The sequence below is a fragment of the Oreochromis aureus genome, linkage group 15, assembly GCF_013358895.1.
Source record: "Oreochromis aureus strain Israel breed Guangdong linkage group 15, ZZ_aureus, whole genome shotgun sequence".
NCBI lineage: Eukaryota > Metazoa > Chordata > Actinopteri > Cichliformes > Cichlidae > Oreochromis > Oreochromis aureus.
Window position 1 is genome coordinate 30518513 of NC_052956.1, and position 17173 is coordinate 30535685.

Below are 17173 nucleotides of genomic sequence, written 5' to 3' on the forward strand. Positions count from 1 at the left end.
TGAGGCTGAGAGGGCCAAGCTGGTGTTCACCTCGCAACCTAACCAGCAGGTGCCCCCCCCAAAACATGGAGGAGATGTTCGCCCCACCATTTCCCTGATACGACCTGGCGTGCTCCCTGGAACATCCGGGCCATTGGTGAAGGGTTGGTCGCCCACCGACACCCAGCTGATGACGGTGACGGGTGAGAGGGCTGATATGCGGGGGAAGAAACCGTTGCGGGTCCGAGTGAAGGATCTGGAGCTGGTGCACGACTTCTGGCTTGCTGACATTCAAGACCAGTGCATCATCGGCCTTGATCTGCTGACCCGCTGGGGGGCCTGCGTCGACACCGCAAAGCGGGCTATCACTCTTGGCACAGAGACTCTTGCCCTCCAGTGCGGTCAAAAGCAGGGAGCGGAGGGAACCAGAGCCAGACGAGACAGGCGTCGGGCGGCTGCCGCTCAGCAGATTTCGGGTGCTGGTGGCTCCGGGTCATCTCTACTCACCTCAGCCCCGGCCTCTCAGCCCGACAAATCTCCCTCGACCGAGACAACCGAGGCTGTTGGTGACCTGTGGCAGCGCAGCAGCGTAGGTCTCAACGTTGACCAGCGCCAGCGGTTGAGGTGCCTCCTGGACGAGAATGTGGACATCTTTGCCGCCAGTGACAAAGACTGCAGGCAGACGGGGCTGGTCCAGCACACCATCGACACCGGCTCTGCTCAACCCATCCGTCTGCACCCGCACCGGCTGCCCCTCTCCAAACGGCAGGTGGCGGAGGAAAAGATCCGTGAGATGGCTGCGGCTGGGGTGATCGAGCCGTCCAACAGCCCATGGGCGGCACCCGTAGTCCTGGTGTGAAGAAGGATGGCAGCCCGAGGTTCTGCGTGGATTTTCGCCGTCTGAATGCAGTCACCAAGAAGGACTCGTACCCGCTTCCACGGATCGACGAGGCCCTGGATTAATTTACCGGCTCCAGCTGGTTCAGCTCCCTCGACCTACGCAGTGGCTACTGGCAGGTGGAGCTAGCCCCCGAAGCAAGGCCTAAGACTGCATTCACCATTGGACAGGGGCTGTGGCAGTTCAGGGTCATGCCATTTGGGCTTTGCAATGCGCCAGCGACGTTTGAGAGGCTGATGGAGAGGGTGCTCGTGAACATCCCTCGTAGCCGCTGTGTTGTGTACCTGGATGACCTGTTGGTGCACGGTGGCGACTTCGACAGTGCACTGTCTCACCTGAGCGAGGTCTTCAGCGCCATCCGTCGAGCTGGGCTGCGGCTCAACCCTGCGAAGTGCCGGCTGTTGGCGAGAGAGACTACGTTCTTGGGCCATGCGATCAGCGCTCAAGGTATCGCCACCGATTCCACAAAGGTGGCTGCGGTCCGGGACTGGCCGACTCCCTCGAACGTCAAAGAACTGCGGAGCTTCCTGGGCCTAGCCTCCTACTACCGTCGGTTCATCAAGGGGTTCGCGATGATGGCCAGCCCCCTCCACCGCCTGACTGACAAGGGCCAGCTGTTTGGCTGGGGTGATGCCTGCGCTGCGGCTTTTGCACAGCTGAAGGAGGCCCTCACCAGAGCCCCAGTTCTGGCCTACCCCGACGCCCGGCAACCTTTCATTGTGGACACTGACGCTAGCAATGTAGGAGTCGGGGCGGTCCTTTCCCAGCAGGGCGAGGCTGGAGAACGAGTGGTGGCATACTTCAGCTGTGCTCTGGGGCGAGCCGAGAGCAACTACTGCGTGACCCGGCGGGAGCTGCTGGCCGTAGTGCTAGTGGTGTGGCACTTCCGGCCATACCTGCACGGCTGCCGGTTCCTCCTGCGCACTGACCATGCATCTCTGACCTGGCTCCTGAATTTCAAACACCCAGAAGGTCAGGTGGCCCGCTGGCTGGAGGTCCTTCAGGGCTATGACTTCGAGATCCAGCATCGGGCAGGTCGGCAGCATGGCAACGCTGATGCCCTCTCCAGACGGCCCTGCATGGCTGTCGAGTGCCGCTACTGTCTGCAACAGGAGGAGCGGGCCCAGGAGGCGCTGGGGGTGGCTACTGCTCAGGCCACAGCCAGCAGAGGGGGGTGGCTCCCATTGACAATGCAGCAGCTGAAGCGGGAGCAGGAGGCCGACGCGACGTTGGTTCAGGTGGGGGCCTGGCTGGAGGCGGCGCAACGCCCAGACTGGACGGGGGTGTCGGGTCAGGAGCCCGAGGTGAAGGCCTACTACTCCCAGCACAACAACCTGGAGACCCACGACGGCCTCCTGTACCAGAGATGGCGGGCCCCCGGTCAGGGCAGAGATCTCCTGCAGCTGTTGGTGCCTCGGTCGCTGCGGTCGCAGGTGCTTGAGCTTGTCCACGGCTCGGTGGGGGCAGGCCACTATGGGAACGCCAAAACTCTCCGCCGCCTCAGGGGACGGTTCTACTGGCCTGGCTGTCGACGGGATGTGGAACTTCACGTGCACTGCTGTGACACCTGCACGGCGCAGAAGGGCCCCACTCAACGCTCCACTGCCCCCCTTCAGCACTACTTGGTGGGGGCCCCGATGGAGCGAGTGGGAGTGGACGTCCTAGGGCCTTTCCCCGTTACGGAGTCAGGGAACCGGTACGTGCTGGTGGCGATGGACTATTTCACAAAGTGGCTGGAGGCCTACGCGGTGCCGGACCAGAGTGCGACGACGACGGCAGAGAGGCTGGTGGAGGAGATGTTCGCCCATTTTGGGGTCCCGGCTGAGCTCCACAGTGACCAGGGGTGCAACTTCGAATCGAAGGTCTTTGGGGAGATTTGCCGGTGGCTGGGGGTGGAGAAGACAAGAACCACACCGCTCCACCCGCAAAGCGACGGCTTGGTTGAGCGTTTTAACCGCACACTGGCTACCCAGCTCGCCATTCTCACCAGCCGCCACCAGCGGGATTGGGACCGACATCTGCCCCTGGTCCTTTGGTCGTATCGGACTGCGGTTCAGGAGTCCAGCCAGTGCACGCCTGCCGCTTTGATATTTGGGCGGGAGCTCCGGACGCCTGTGGATCTGGTGTTTGGGTCCCCCCCCCCGAGCCGGAGATTGACGGTGGGCCAGAGATGGACTACTACAGGAGGCTGAGGGAGCGGCTGCAGGTGGTTCACGACTACACCCGCCAGGCCCAGGCCAGCGCCGGAGTACGACAGAAAAGAGCCTACGACACCAAGTGCCGGGGGGAGGCTTTTGTGCCTGGCGACAAGGTTTGGGTGTACTGCCCGGTTCGCAAGAGAGGAGTGTCCCCCAAACTGTGCAGTCACTGGCAAGGGCCGGCGGAGGTCGTGGAGCGGCTAACGGAAGTGGTGTACCGTATCCGTATGCCAGGCCCGGGGCGCATGGTGGTGTTGCACCAGGACAGGCTTTCACCGTACCGACCGCTCGCTCCGGCAGACGCCGGGGCAGGGGATGCTGGTGACACCCCAGGTTCTGATCTGAGTGACTTTTCCCCTGCCGGTCGAGACCGGCCGGTGCACCAGAAGAAGGCACCCGGACACTTACAGGGCTTTGTGTGGGGTAATGGGGCTGTCGGGGACGACTGACCCCTTAGGTGGGGGCTATGTAGCGGGTCAGGGTTGTTTTGGGGTTTTGTTATTATAGTTCTGTTTTCTGTTGTCAGGGTGATGAGTGACGCGCTCTCTCGGCGACTGTGTTTTCCGGGGAGAGAGCGCCTTTTTTTGTTGTTATGTTGTTGTTGCCACGCTGAGGAGGGAGGTAGCGGCAGTGTTCTGGGCCGGTTGTAAATAAACGGGTGCTCCCAAAGAAACCTCTGTCTCCTCCGTGTCTGAGCTCGCCACAATATTGTGTACAAAGCAAGATTAAAAATAATATTCAGGGATATGAAATGAATGTAGGGACGTTTGTGTCCAGAAACATGAATCAATAGAACATTTCTTGAGGGAGACACCGATGGTGGTTTTGGTTTGTACCCCATGTAGTTCCTTTCTTTCCACCACTCAGAATCACAACCACGGCGTAAGTCTGCAGATCAGTTATTTCTGATCTAGTACCCCCAAAAAGAATATTCAAATACACCAATACACATGAAATCCTCTCACAAATGTTTACACATTCTATTAATTTAACAACACACTTATGATACAGAATGAATATTTGCACAGAACAGACTTCTTTTTAAAAAAAAAATCAGCATAGAACAAACAGCTGGTTTGACATGAATCATCAGAGGACACCTTCTTTTCTCCACTAAGTGTTGGTAACCCAATGAGAAAGCTGAGAAAGGGGAAAAGAACAGCATACTTACATTTAATAACACAAGCTCAAGTCTTAAATGCTTTAAAGGTTTTGGACATGGTGACAGCCAAGCTTGCAACACTTATACCTATTCTGATAAGCCAGTCTGTTCTACAGACTAGGTACTATGTTAAAAACTAAAGGAGGCCACCTTCTAAAGGACTGATCACAGCGGGCGTTAAATAAAACACAATGAGCAAACACAAAAGACTACTGTGTTATACCGGCAACTGGATTTCACATGCAGTTTTGGCCAGGTAAACACCACAATAAGGAATGATGAACATTTTCTGTTCGGTTTTGAAGGTGTTTTTTCATGAAAAAAAGCATCACACTTATAGCTTATCTTAACAGCATGAATGTCAGTGTTTGATAGTCTCTTAAAAATAATCTCTTTAGTTAATCACACAGCTCAGCACTGTTTTTTTTCTCTACATGGGGAAAACATTGACAGACAGGTGAGTTCATTTGCAAGATCAAGTGCTTTGAACTGCAGCTTTTAGTCAAACCATGGAACTATTTTGTTCTTTTTTTCTTTCACACGTTTGAAAACAAATTTACATCAAGTTCCTTTTATATTTGGTCACACTGTCATCCTGGTATTAAATGCCATCAAAGTGCTATTAATGTCTTTTGAGGTCCCAGAATTTGGCATTTTTAAATAAACACCAATTCAAAGAATCTCATCAGAGGAGTTTGAGCTCATCATGGCCAGTTGAATGTCCTACCAGTGATCTGGTAAAACTTCTGATTGAAGGGATGAAAGAATTTTTGCAGTTTAGTCACTACTGATGGGTCCACCTCCGGATGGGTGCGGCCCTTGCTGCCTGCCAGGCACTTGTTAAAGACAATGTTAAATCGCAGACAGTAAAATCCCCTGGTGGCATTGAAGTACAGGTTATACTGGCTGATCCTGGAGGGGAGGTTAAGGAAGCGCTCAACAAGCTGCAGCTCTGGCAGCGGGTCTGTAATAAGGCGATCTCCATCCACAATGTGAAACTGCTCCACGGGAAAGTACTTCAACCAACGCTCCAAATGTTTGGTGTAGATGCTGGTCCGGACTGCTTTGTATTTCGTGTTCACCTCGCAGGTGTTGGTGTCAATGACCAGCTTCTCAAACTTGTGGTAGGTCTTGTTTTTGCGCTCCTTGCCCTCCAGCACTTGGGTATAGTCTGACACAGCTCTGGTGGTAGGCTCGCGCACGATGATTAGCAGCTTGATGGAAGAGTTCATCTTGAATATCCGTTCAGGGACTTCCTCTGTGATGAAGTAAGCAGGGCTCTTTTCAATGGTGATCTGTTGAGGGAAGGAGAAGGGCATTTTCCCCCTGTACCAGTCGATGCCACGAGCATAATTTTGGTCATTGTCAAAGAAGTGGATCTCTTGTGAAGCCTTGACAACTGCTGGATGCAGGTTGAGCATTTCCAGCAGGGCACGGGTGCCACCTTTTCGCACCCCGATGATAATGGCCTGAGGCAGTTGCTGGACCAGGTTGTGCAGGCGAATTTGCTCTTTGGTGGCATTGCCCTTACGGATTTCATGTAGGAGGCCACGCTTAAACTGCAGAGTGCGGAGAGGAATTTGCTCTGGTTCAGGGGTGGGCAGTCTGCTGTCAACTGGGCAAATGGGCTGTAGCCTGAAAGACAAAAAGAACGCATGTATCTTATTTTGTATCTCATTCTATAAGCAATTTTATCGCTCATAGAATACATTTATCACTTCTATCTTGACTAAATAAGCTACTTGAATGTAAAACTTATTATTAATGGAACAATTCTCTGAAGCTAATGCAAAGAAACATCCTGAAACATCTATGACCTTCTGAGACCTCTGAAAAGCCTGTGGTATGTTAAGACAAAGGCTTTTGCAGCAGATATTTAAAGTACTGTGAGTTGCAAGTTAGAGCCACCACAGCAGACTCGTCCTAGCACCAAGGACACAGCAAGCATAAAGTCACCCACTGGTTTGTCCTGTTTCTGGGGTATTGAACTGAATATTCTCACTGTCACCAAAAGGCTTTTTTAAAACAAGGAAGTATAGTGATTTATCAGTCACCGAGTAGTAACCACAAACAGCCATAAACTGCCAAAGCTGCTGCCCCCTGCTGGCCATTATAAGATTGCAGGTTTAAGAAACTGTCTCCACTTTTTGGACTTGAACGCTGCATTCATATTTTAGTTACAGTCTGTGTCTAACAGATCCCTCAACTGGTTCATGGTTAGTTCCTCATCAACTATGGTATTCATTTCTTTGGAATGCTATTTCTCTTATGCATACCCAAGTCCTCACACCACACCACCTTTTCAACACGCAAAATTGCGAGCACCACATTTTAGTCAATGAAGATGACTACAGCAGTGCATATACCAGAAATACGACTTGTTTGTTTTCATAATAACTGATGGCACCTATTAGCGGAAAAATTTCACCTCGAGAAATAAAAACCGCAGTAGATGGTAAAAGTCCAGTACATATGCAAAAGCATAACAAGGTTGCACAGATTAGACTGAGCATATCAGAGAAGTCAATTGGCTCCAGGTCATTGTTTTTAATATTGATGGGGAAAAGAATTGTATTTTCATCTGAAACTGTTAAAAGGTTTTCTCTTTTCTGTCTTTCTAAGTAAATAGCAGTTACGCCTCCTTCTCTGGGGAAATGTTGCCCAAAGTTTAGTCTTTCAGGAAGAATTTCTCTCATTTAATGTAAAGCAGAAAAATCTGCCTCAGTCAGAACTTCACAAATGATTTAAATGTGTACCTGTCAAAACTAGATATTGCCAAGTTGCATGTCTATGAATGCATAAATTCAAGATTTTATAAAGTAGAGAAATGTTTCTGGAATACACTGTGATTGGTTTAAAAAGTATAGGACACTGAAGCTTGTAATGCAAGTGTAATGCAATGCAACTTTAAATTAAGGCAATGTATGTTTTAAAATATACCCGCCATGACTTACCTATCCAAAGTCCCAACCCTGGCCACGAGATAGAGGACACTTCCGATAGCAAGGCTGCCCAAAACGAAGAGCTTCTGTCTCAGCAATGCCTGCTGTTTGAATAGCATGGCCCTCCATCAATCTTCAGGACTGTGACTTCAGCCTGCAGAGAGCCAAGCACATAAACCACTAATCACCGAGGGAAGAGAGACAGCCTAATGTTTATTAACACACACTCACTCAAGTCTTACAAGTGATTAAGCCGCGCTCACATAAGGCTGAAAAGTGCTGCATTGCCATTAAAGGAAAGGCTTGCCCAACCACCACTTTGTTACATTTATTTATTTATTTCAGACAAGCTGAGAATCTGATTTAATGGAATACACTGGCATGCTGAGAAAGATCAGTTACTGCTATGGTTTTAAAAAATTGTCTTCAGCATTCCAAATGAACAATTCTGTATGTACAAGTTTCAGTTCATTAATCGATACTTCTTGAGAACGACCACATGATGGTGAATATTCTGAAAGAAGTCCTTCTGTTGAATAACCTGCAGATAACTGCCAGTCCTGCAGCTACCCTGAGGTCTAAATAGCTTTTCAGCAACACTACACTGCTGTTAAGGTTTTTCTATTGCTTGATGAGAAGCCAAGAAGCAGCCCTGGAGAGCCTTCTATGTGTTACAATGACAAATTCACATGACTGAACTCAGCTTTTCGATCATGTTGTAAATTGACCCATTGTTAATTAACAATGTTTAATAATTGCATCCCGACTGTTACATAATGAATTTATTAAGAAACTGTGACTGTTTTATTTCAACTGTCTCAATAAATAAATGATGTTTCTTAGCTTCTTAGTGTCCTTAATGTCTGTCCTCACTTTAAAACTAAACATCATATCTGTATTTGTAAAAACATTCAAAGAGAAGTTGAGAAAAAAATCCCCCCAAAAGCTTAGTCACATTATGGTGATGCATATTGTACTGTTGACCTTCAAAATTGAAAAAAAATCTCATATTCAGCCAAGAGAGGGCACTCCATCCTTTCAGTGGAGTGCAGAAGCACTGGTCTCACTGCCATTTCTGTTTCGCTCTCAGTGTCTGAACCCTTTGTGCATCTGCAATCTTTGCACAGCATGAGCAGGTAAATTACATTATGAAATAGCAGTTCAATACAGAAGGCAGAGGCACTGTTAAAAAGGGGCCTCTGAAAGTGCAGTCTAATCCAGCCCTTAAAACAGGCCAGCATTCGCGACAGAGCGGTCCTCCAGTGCCTCATAAATAAATACGGATGGCTTTTGACCCCTCTATGACTGGAAAACATTTTGCTCATAATGCCTCGTAGTGACTTCTGAATGGAGACCTGCAAAACAACTGCAATTTCATCAGTCTGACAAAGCAGGAGAATAAAGCCACTTAGCCAGGGGCCAGCCCTGTGGCTGTGGAGTCCCATTTAGAAAAGAAATGTTTTTCATTACAGCCTGTATCACTAAAACAAGTGGGACGTCAGTCAATTCCAATGAAGGGGGAAAAAAGTCAGTTTAATACTTTTTAGTGCAAAGACAGATCATTCCAAGTGCCAAGCAATCCACAATTCAGATTGTGTAATTTGTAAAAAAAACAAAACAACAAGAACTGAGATTATATTATCAAGGTGATTTTTTTTCCCTTGTACTATAAACTGATTTAAAATGAGCCTCTTATCTATTATTTGTGTATAATAACAACATTTCAGCCCATCTGCATTCAGTACACTCAGAGGTTTCTGTTTCCCCACCCTCCTTTTTTGCTCTGTAGTTAATGGCTTCACTAACCGGACCAGCTTTTATTTTTTCTCAGTGCTTGTTTTTTCTTTCTTCTACTTTTGAGTCAGATACTTTCTCTCTGAGAATAGTTTGGCGGTTTCATCCTGTCAAAGAAGAGTGTAAGAAGAAGACTACACAATAATTTCAAAATACAAAACACTGGGTCACTGACCCAGGACCGCAACACTGTGTAATTTTTCTTTTTGCATGGTTGTAGAGTTATGGTTACAGACTTTATTGTCTCGTCTATACTTGCATTTTGATTTGAATTAATTTCCCCAAAACAGATTAAATACAGTTTCAAGTATTAAAATCATTTACACATTGGTAACACAGAGCAAAACGAGACTATGGAATTCAGGAAGTGTTTTAATGTTTGCAACTGCACTTTAAAAATCATGAAAGGGATGAAAGTGTGTCGATATTATCTCACTGAATAAAACATGCAAGTATAAAAAATATTTACTTCCCACAGAGAATATTTTGTCCAATAATCCAAAAGCTAATGAAAATGGTCACCCTGCTCAAAAGCTACACTTGTCTGATAAGCGCATGTCTGAAAGCTAGAATATTTAGCTAAGGTCAAATGAGCTTGTTCTAAACACTAAAAAAAATCAAACCCATTAAATATAAGGTCCAAACTGTTGGAGTGTAGGTCTTTTGACTTGCAAAAACATTTAGAAGCTCTTACCTGATACTACATTGTAGTAATAAATAGAGAACATCAGTTACTGCAAGTTCTTTATGATTTATTGATAAGAATACACAGCTTTCTGTCACTGAGTTACATCCTGAACACTGGTAGCTCTAGGTATCTGGACCTAACCTACAGCTACAGAGAGAATTTTTAAAAATATTTTTTATAATAATTCTTCATATACAGTGGTCCCTCGCTATAACATGGTTCACCTTTCGCGGCCTTGCTTTTTTGCGGATTTTTTTTTTTTTTCTGGGTGCAATTCTGCATGCTTGTTTTTTTTTTTTTTTTTTTTGTTACAGCACATTGTGTTCTGCGTCCTGATCGGCTGTAGACCATTGTCAATCAATCTCCTCCGTGCCGTGTCTCCTGTACAGTACAGAATGCTACAGCTTGTCAAATTTACATAAATCTTCGATCGCTAGCAGTGTGACTCTAAAGTGCTGTACTGTATGTTTGTAAATTTTCTCCCCAACAAACACAACAATGTAGATGAAATGTTTTGCACTGTCAAAGGCACCTGCGGTAACACCCAAAAGGCAGAGGAAGATGCTAACCAGTTGGACTTCTGGACATGCTAAGGGAAGGTAGAAGTTACCATATTTTTCGGACCATAAGGTGCATTAAGCGAAACAAAACAGTCAGATAAGGCAAACTTTACTCAACTCATTCTTGTTACTTCCTCTACTTCCGTACCATTGATTCATTAATGTTGAATTCTCTCGAAGCTGCTCTATTCCCATGTTCTGGACCTGAAAAAGGGTTTGATTTTTGGTTTCATTCTATAATACTGGACTTATTTTCCTACGAAGGTTTGAACTTTGAGAGTGTTTAAACGAGAGAGAAAAGTGTGAAAATATTCATGCCTGTCTGAGAAAAGTGTATAAAGTGTGTAGTGAGGGATTTTACAGCTTTAAAACATCTATAATAATTGTAAAAAATAAAGCTTGCTACTTTGGGGATTTCACCTATTGCAGGCTATTTTTAGAACGTAACTCCCGCAATAAACGAGGGACCACTGTATATCATATATTGTTCAACAATGAAAATGAAAACTTATCTATAGATATTGTAATTTGATTTGCATTGTCGTTAACAGTAGAAAGGGTTGGGGGTTCTCCCTGTAGGAATCTTAAACAAGGTCTCTGATTGGAAAACAAAATCAAATTTTATTTTATAATAAGATTTAGCAACTCTAGCAATTTGACATATTGTTGGTCAGAAAAATCTGTATTATTTGTCTTTTATATCAAAAATGTGCTAATTACATTCTAAAGGAAATGCTACACCAGCCATAAAAACCCCGCATTTCAGACTGATGGTAGAAACACTCTGAGAATTTAGTCAGTCCTAATCTTCTATGTCTACAAGCAAGCTGAGAACTCGCATTGGTGAAGTAAACTGCCGATCCATAGCTTCAAAGATTAACTCTTCAAATTCCAGCCAATAAAATCACATTTCTTCAAATGCTCCAACATAGCTGTTACCAATCAAATCTCATCAACCACTAAACTTCAGTCATGCCCATCATCAAGTCCTGAAATGATGTGTAAGTAAACACTGATGAAACTAAAATGATATACAAGTGAAATTCACTTACTTTACTGTGATGTCGAATGAGTGGCTATACAAGCAATCACCTCCATCTTGGGTTTTTTCAAACTGGGTGCTTATTGGTTAGCATTCCAGCTGTAGTATCTGAATAAATGCAATGCAACTGGCTGACACTTTCAAAGCTCAACTTTTCTCAGTTCTTCACCTAAGGATATAATCTTATTAGGTTGGAGACAGTGGCACAACCAAAATTAAAGCTTATAATCAACTTATAATCTCGTTGCCTTTCAAAGACCAGAAACCAGGCCTGAGACACTCACAGTCAGTTGATTTCGTCAAACACACGTTGGTGCATCAACACACAGATTCTGCAGTAGACCATGCAGAATCCCCACATTAGATGTGACTCTCTCAGCCACAGGTGGGGCAAATTTATAAATAAATTATATATAATTTTACATTCATCAACAAACAGTTGGAGCTAGTTTATTTAATTCATGACCAGCACTCTACCATAAGCAGAGCAAATTGATTTCTAAATAATTAGTGGTTCTTTCTGAAACAGCGTGTAGCAGTTCAGATAATGAACTGCTACACACCCCTCACAACCCTGACAGGGATAAGCAGAAGAGAATGAATGGATGTGTGAAGGCTTTTCAGGGAGTCTACACGTTCTCCATGTCTAAATATAACTATAATTATTATATGTTCCAGTAAACAGGTAAAAAAATAATTTGTGTCAGGGTCCAACTGTATGTGTCAGTCAAATGCTGATTGCTTGACAAGTAAAACGGGTAAAGATGGGAAGACAATGAGAGTTCATCAAAAAAATAATCAATGATTAAAAATACAGCATAAAAAGTAGAGGTGGTGGCTGCAATGGAAACATTTGATTGTTTTTAAAATTCATTTTCACTTTAGCTCTTTGTAGTTTGCAGCTTTTCACATATGTAATGGTATTTTACATATGTGGGTAAAAAAAATTAAAAAGACAAACAAACTGCAACCCCCCACGAGCGCACGCTGGAGGGAAGCAGAAAAAAAAAATCTGTCATAAAAGTAGGCTGGTTTTTACTACAGTGTATATTTATCCTTTCTTTAAACTGACAGCATGTTGTACTGATGCATTTTGACCTCATTTTGTATTAAACACTGAAGCGGCACAGATGGTCAAATAGGAAATATAGTTAAATGGTTGATTTAACTCCGGCAGGTTAAACCTTTGGTGTTGTGTCCAATTGTCAGGATCTGAAGAGAAAGGAAAGAGACTGAGAGTACTGCACATATTAACTAATCCTAATTCTAACAAATTATAGGATTCAAGCATTAGTCTAATGTACCAACATAGTCCCATTAATATATATATTTTTTACAGATATGTTTTGTAATAGAGCCTATCAAGGGAAGTAAAAGGAAAAAGAAGCATGAATGTTGTTCTGTGTGTGCACTGCTGGGAAAAGTCAGGAAGAGATTTCATTGTGTACAGTCTTCCCTCTAGTGCTCTGTTAAATTCAGCTCTGTCCTGTTGTTCTTCTATTTCAGTAGAATCCCAGTTTTTTTGCAAAGTAGAAAAATGTGGGGCTCAGCTCTAAACACTGTGAAATAACACTACACTCGCTGATTTGATCCATCCAGTGTGGATGTGCCAGTTGTGCCAGTTATGCACTTGTTCTGACAACATCTCCACCTCTCTTTCCAAATAAATTTTCCTAGCGGCCACTATCATTCAGATATTAGGTGTAAAATAAGACCTGCTTTTCATTGTTAAATTTAGCACAGTTTACTAAGAACTGATTGCCACAAGGTTTTTGAGTTTCATTATTTGATTGGACTCATCAATGCAGACGGACTCTGATTATAACATGCCACGTGTCTGTGTAAATTTGATGGCCCTTTGAGAGTGGTTGCAGTCAGTCCTTGTTTGACCAAGACAGGTCATCTCCCATGGGAGGAGGTGCATATGGCACCCTCAACCTCTGTGTGACCAGTTGTTCACTGTCACTGCTTGCAGTCGGTCACAGACATTAAAAAATTCAATGCAATCATTAATTTTTTTCTTTGTTGCAAAGAGGTTGCTCTCCTACTTTTCTTCTAGTGTTACAGAGGCCTTAAGCAGCACAGGCAAAATGAAGCAATGTTTCCATAACTGAGACCCATTCAAACTGAATTAGAGGCGGGAACACTGAAGCCTTAAATATAGGTGGGAACCTCACATACATTCATTCTTGCAGACAACTTTGCCGACTTGGATTGTAGCTTGCAACAACATTTTTTTCATGTGGTAAGAAAAATTACTGCAAGCTCAAGGTCCACACCAACAAAAACCAGAACTGATGTGCTGCCATACTGAGCACACCACAGGAAAGTGGAAATAGTGTCTGTCCATAAAAATATGGAACTACATGGAGATCCAGCTGATGATTGTTGCATTAAAGAATTGAGCAATGCATTTATTAATATTTTAATACATGCCAGCAAACTCATCCTTGGAGACACAATGCTACAGTGCACCGACCATGCTTGTATCTTCAAAGAAGTATAATATAACTATTTGTTTGTGTGCACAACAGAGTGTTAATATCTACTTAAGAAGTAGAATTTATTTTCATCACATGTTGTAAGCATTTGGCCTCACGGTCATGATAGGCTGTGTGGCAGGCAGGCAGGAAAAGTGGACCCAAGAGCAGGCCTCAAACAGGGAGGTTAAACTCAAAGCGCAGCTTTGTTGCTGGAAAAAACCCCATCAAAATAAGATTCATAAAAAGCAGCACAAAAACTCTGAACAGAGGAGCTGGACCGCTGGGCCACTGGAACACGACAAACACACAGCATGTAGAGGGTACAACGTAACACAGAGCAAAGGAAAACACAGGGTTCATGTACACAAGGGAGTAATCAGGGAATGGGAAACAGGAGGGAGACACAGCTGGGAGAAATTAGGCTAACGAGACAGGGAAGTAAAACTGAATACACTGACGTAAGACATGGACCTTCAAATTAAAACAGGAAACAAGAAACAATTGAATAAAACAAGGAATAATAATAATAATATTAATCAAAAATAGCACAACTAAAGAAACAGAGCCTAAATCATAAAACAGTAAATAAAATAAAAAAAAACAAAACAGAAAATGCTGGGTCAAAATGACCCAGAACCGTGACACTCACAGACTTGCTGTTATTAAATTTCCATTTTTTTTATGGAGATGTGAATCTAAACTTAACACTTCTGCCAAAAGTATTCTGGAAAAAAATTAAAGGAAAATCAGTTTTAATTTTTCTATTATCTTTTTATCTCTAAAAGGCACTAATTTAATAACTCAGTTCAAACCCTTGTACTATTGCATTTTTACTGTCTGTTGAAGCATATAAATACAATTCTTGTGGCAATTAAAAAGACTGCTAGCTGAAAGATGTGTTATTCATGGGGACGGAGATGGCAAACATCTAGTCTGAACAGATCACCATCCTCTATCACTTTTTTCACTCTGATCACCCTGCTTTCCTGCGAAATCTTCCATGGACTGTGCCTTTTCTTCAGCTCTTCACTGTTTTGACTGACATGTGTCATTAGTGATCCATCATGCATGAGCTCACAGCATTACTGCACTAACCCTGACCCTAAGAGGCTGAAGAAACTCTAATAGTAAACCCTTAAAAAATACACACGTACACTGAGCGATTAGAAGAATGCTGACTGGCCTGTTTTTGTTTAATTAAAACACTGAAGAGTATTGCTGTTTACAGCCCAGATAACAAGTATAATTAATTTCCAAATACCAGAATGTGGAATTAAAAAAAGTGCCTATTTAGGATGTCATTGCAGAAAAAGCAAAACAACAACAACAACAAAAAAAAACGTGCTTACTTATAAAGGTCCTATGCTGTGCTGTGCTAATATTCTGCACACTGTTCTCATTTTTGCAGGAGCACACAAAGGCAATCGTAAAAATAGATCACAGCAGCTGAGCTCTTATTAGAATCCTTCCTTTTCTGTTTATTCTTTGTATTACTGAAAACACTCCTGTTAGGTGAAGAACAGCACTCCCTTTAGTGTACCTGTCTCACACATTAACTACAAACTGTGGGGCTCTGAGACTGACTCAGAAGGATGGCAGCAGCAATTACAGCTGGATGGTATGATGGAAGAGTATTCATGGGGACGTGCTAAGATCTATCAAGTCAATGTCATTTTCTCCACTTTACATAATACACTGAGGTTCTACCCTTTTATTTTGTTGTTTTAACAGGGGAAAGGACTGTGTAGCTAGATGGAGAGGACATTAGTTACTTGACAAACAGTGGGACTATTTTCATGTCCAAGGTATAAAAACCTTTTCCAATAATTTTTTTCGTTTGCTATCCTCATCTACAGTTAAGCCCATAATTATTCATACCCCTGCCGAATTTTGACTTAAAGTTACTTTTGTTCAATATGCAAGTTCTTTTTTGAGCAGAAATGACACAGGTGTCTCCCCAAAGATAATAAGACGATGTACAAGAGGCATCATTGTGGAAAAAATATTTCTCAGGTTTTATTTATATTTTAGCAAAAGTATCATGTCCAGAATTATTCATACCCTTCTCAATAATCAATAGAAAAAAGCCTTTATTGGCTATTACAGCAATCAAACGCTTCCTATAATTGCAGACCAGCTTTTTGCATGTCTCCACAGGCATTTTTGCCCATTCATCTTTAGCAATGAGCTCCAAATCTTTCAGGTTGGAGGGTCTTCTTGCCATCACCCTGATCTTTAGCTCCTCCACAGATTCTCAATTGATTCAAGTCAGGACTCTGGCTAGGCCACTGCAAAACGTTACTGGTGTTGTCTGCTAACCATTTCTTCACCACTTTTGCTGTATGTTTTGGGTTATTGTCGTGCTAAAATGTCCACTGGTTCCCAAGGCCAAGTTTTTCTGCAGACTGCCTGATGTTGTTGTTGAGAATCTTCATGTATTGCTCTTTTTTCATGGTGCTGTTTACTGTGATTAGGTTCCCTGGTCCATTGGCTAAAAACACCCCAAAGCATTAGGTTCCCACCACCATGTTTGACAGTGGGGATGGTGTTCTTTGGGTTGAAGGCTTCTCCATTTTATGCCAAATGAAGGCAACATCATTGTGACCAAATAATTCAATTTTTGTTTCATCTGACCATAACACTGAAGACCAGAAACCTTCTTCTTTGTCCAGATGAGCATTTGCAAAGGCCAAATGAGCTTTTGCATGCCTTAGAAGTGCCTGGAGAAGTGGCGTTTTCCTTGGTCTGCATCCGTGGAACCCAACAGTGTCCGTTGGACTGTCTGGCTTGAGACATTGCCACCAGCAGAGCCCAGATTCACCAGAATGGCCTTGGTGGTGATCCTTGGATTCTTTTTCACCTCTCTCACTATTCTCCTGGCCAGCACAGGTTTCACTTTTGGCTTCCGACAACGTCCTCTGAGATTTTCCACAGTGCGGAACATCTTGTATTTTTAATAATACTTTGCACTGTGGCCACTGGAACTTGAAAACATTTGGATATGGCCTTGTAGCCCATTCCTCACTTGTGAGCAGCCACAATGCACAGCTGCAGGTCCTCACTGAGTTCCTTTGTCTTAGCCATGACTGTCCACAGACCACCTGCAGAGAGCTGCTGTTTTTCACCTGTTGAGTTGATCAAAACAGCTATTTCCAATTAATCAGGGTAATTGGGATGCTTTAGAACAGCTTTGACTATTTGGAATGGTATGGAACTTTGGATTTTCCCAGAGACTGTGACAGTTTGTAAAGGGTATGAATAATTCTGGACATGATACTTTTGCTCAAATGTAAATAAAAGCTGAGAAATATTTTTTTCCACAATGATGCGTCTTGTACATCATCTTATTATCTTTGTGAGACGCCTGTGTCATTTCCAGTCAAAAAATAACTTGCTAGTTGAATAAAAGTAACTTTAAGTCAAAATT

At 43.8% G+C, this 17173-nt stretch overlaps 1 protein-coding gene across 3 annotated transcripts in view; it reads right to left on the reverse strand.

The window, feature by feature from the left end:
• Positions 1 to 4031: 4031 nt before the first annotated feature.
• LOC116309297 (heparan sulfate glucosamine 3-O-sulfotransferase 5) overlaps positions 4032 to 17173 on the reverse strand; it is a 100906-nt gene continuing 87764 nt past the window's right edge. For all 3 annotated transcript variants that reach the window (XM_031725867.2, XM_039598583.1, XM_039598582.1), the window contains 2 exons: positions 7192 to 7333; positions 4032 to 5872 (listed from right to left, as the gene is read on the reverse strand). In XM_031725867.2, coding sequence (XP_031581727.1) covers positions 4942 to 5872; positions 7192 to 7298 — 1038 coding nt within the window. In that variant the 5' untranslated portion in view covers positions 7299 to 7333 and the 3' untranslated portion in view covers positions 4032 to 4941. The remainder of the gene's footprint in view (positions 5873 to 7191; positions 7334 to 17173) is intronic.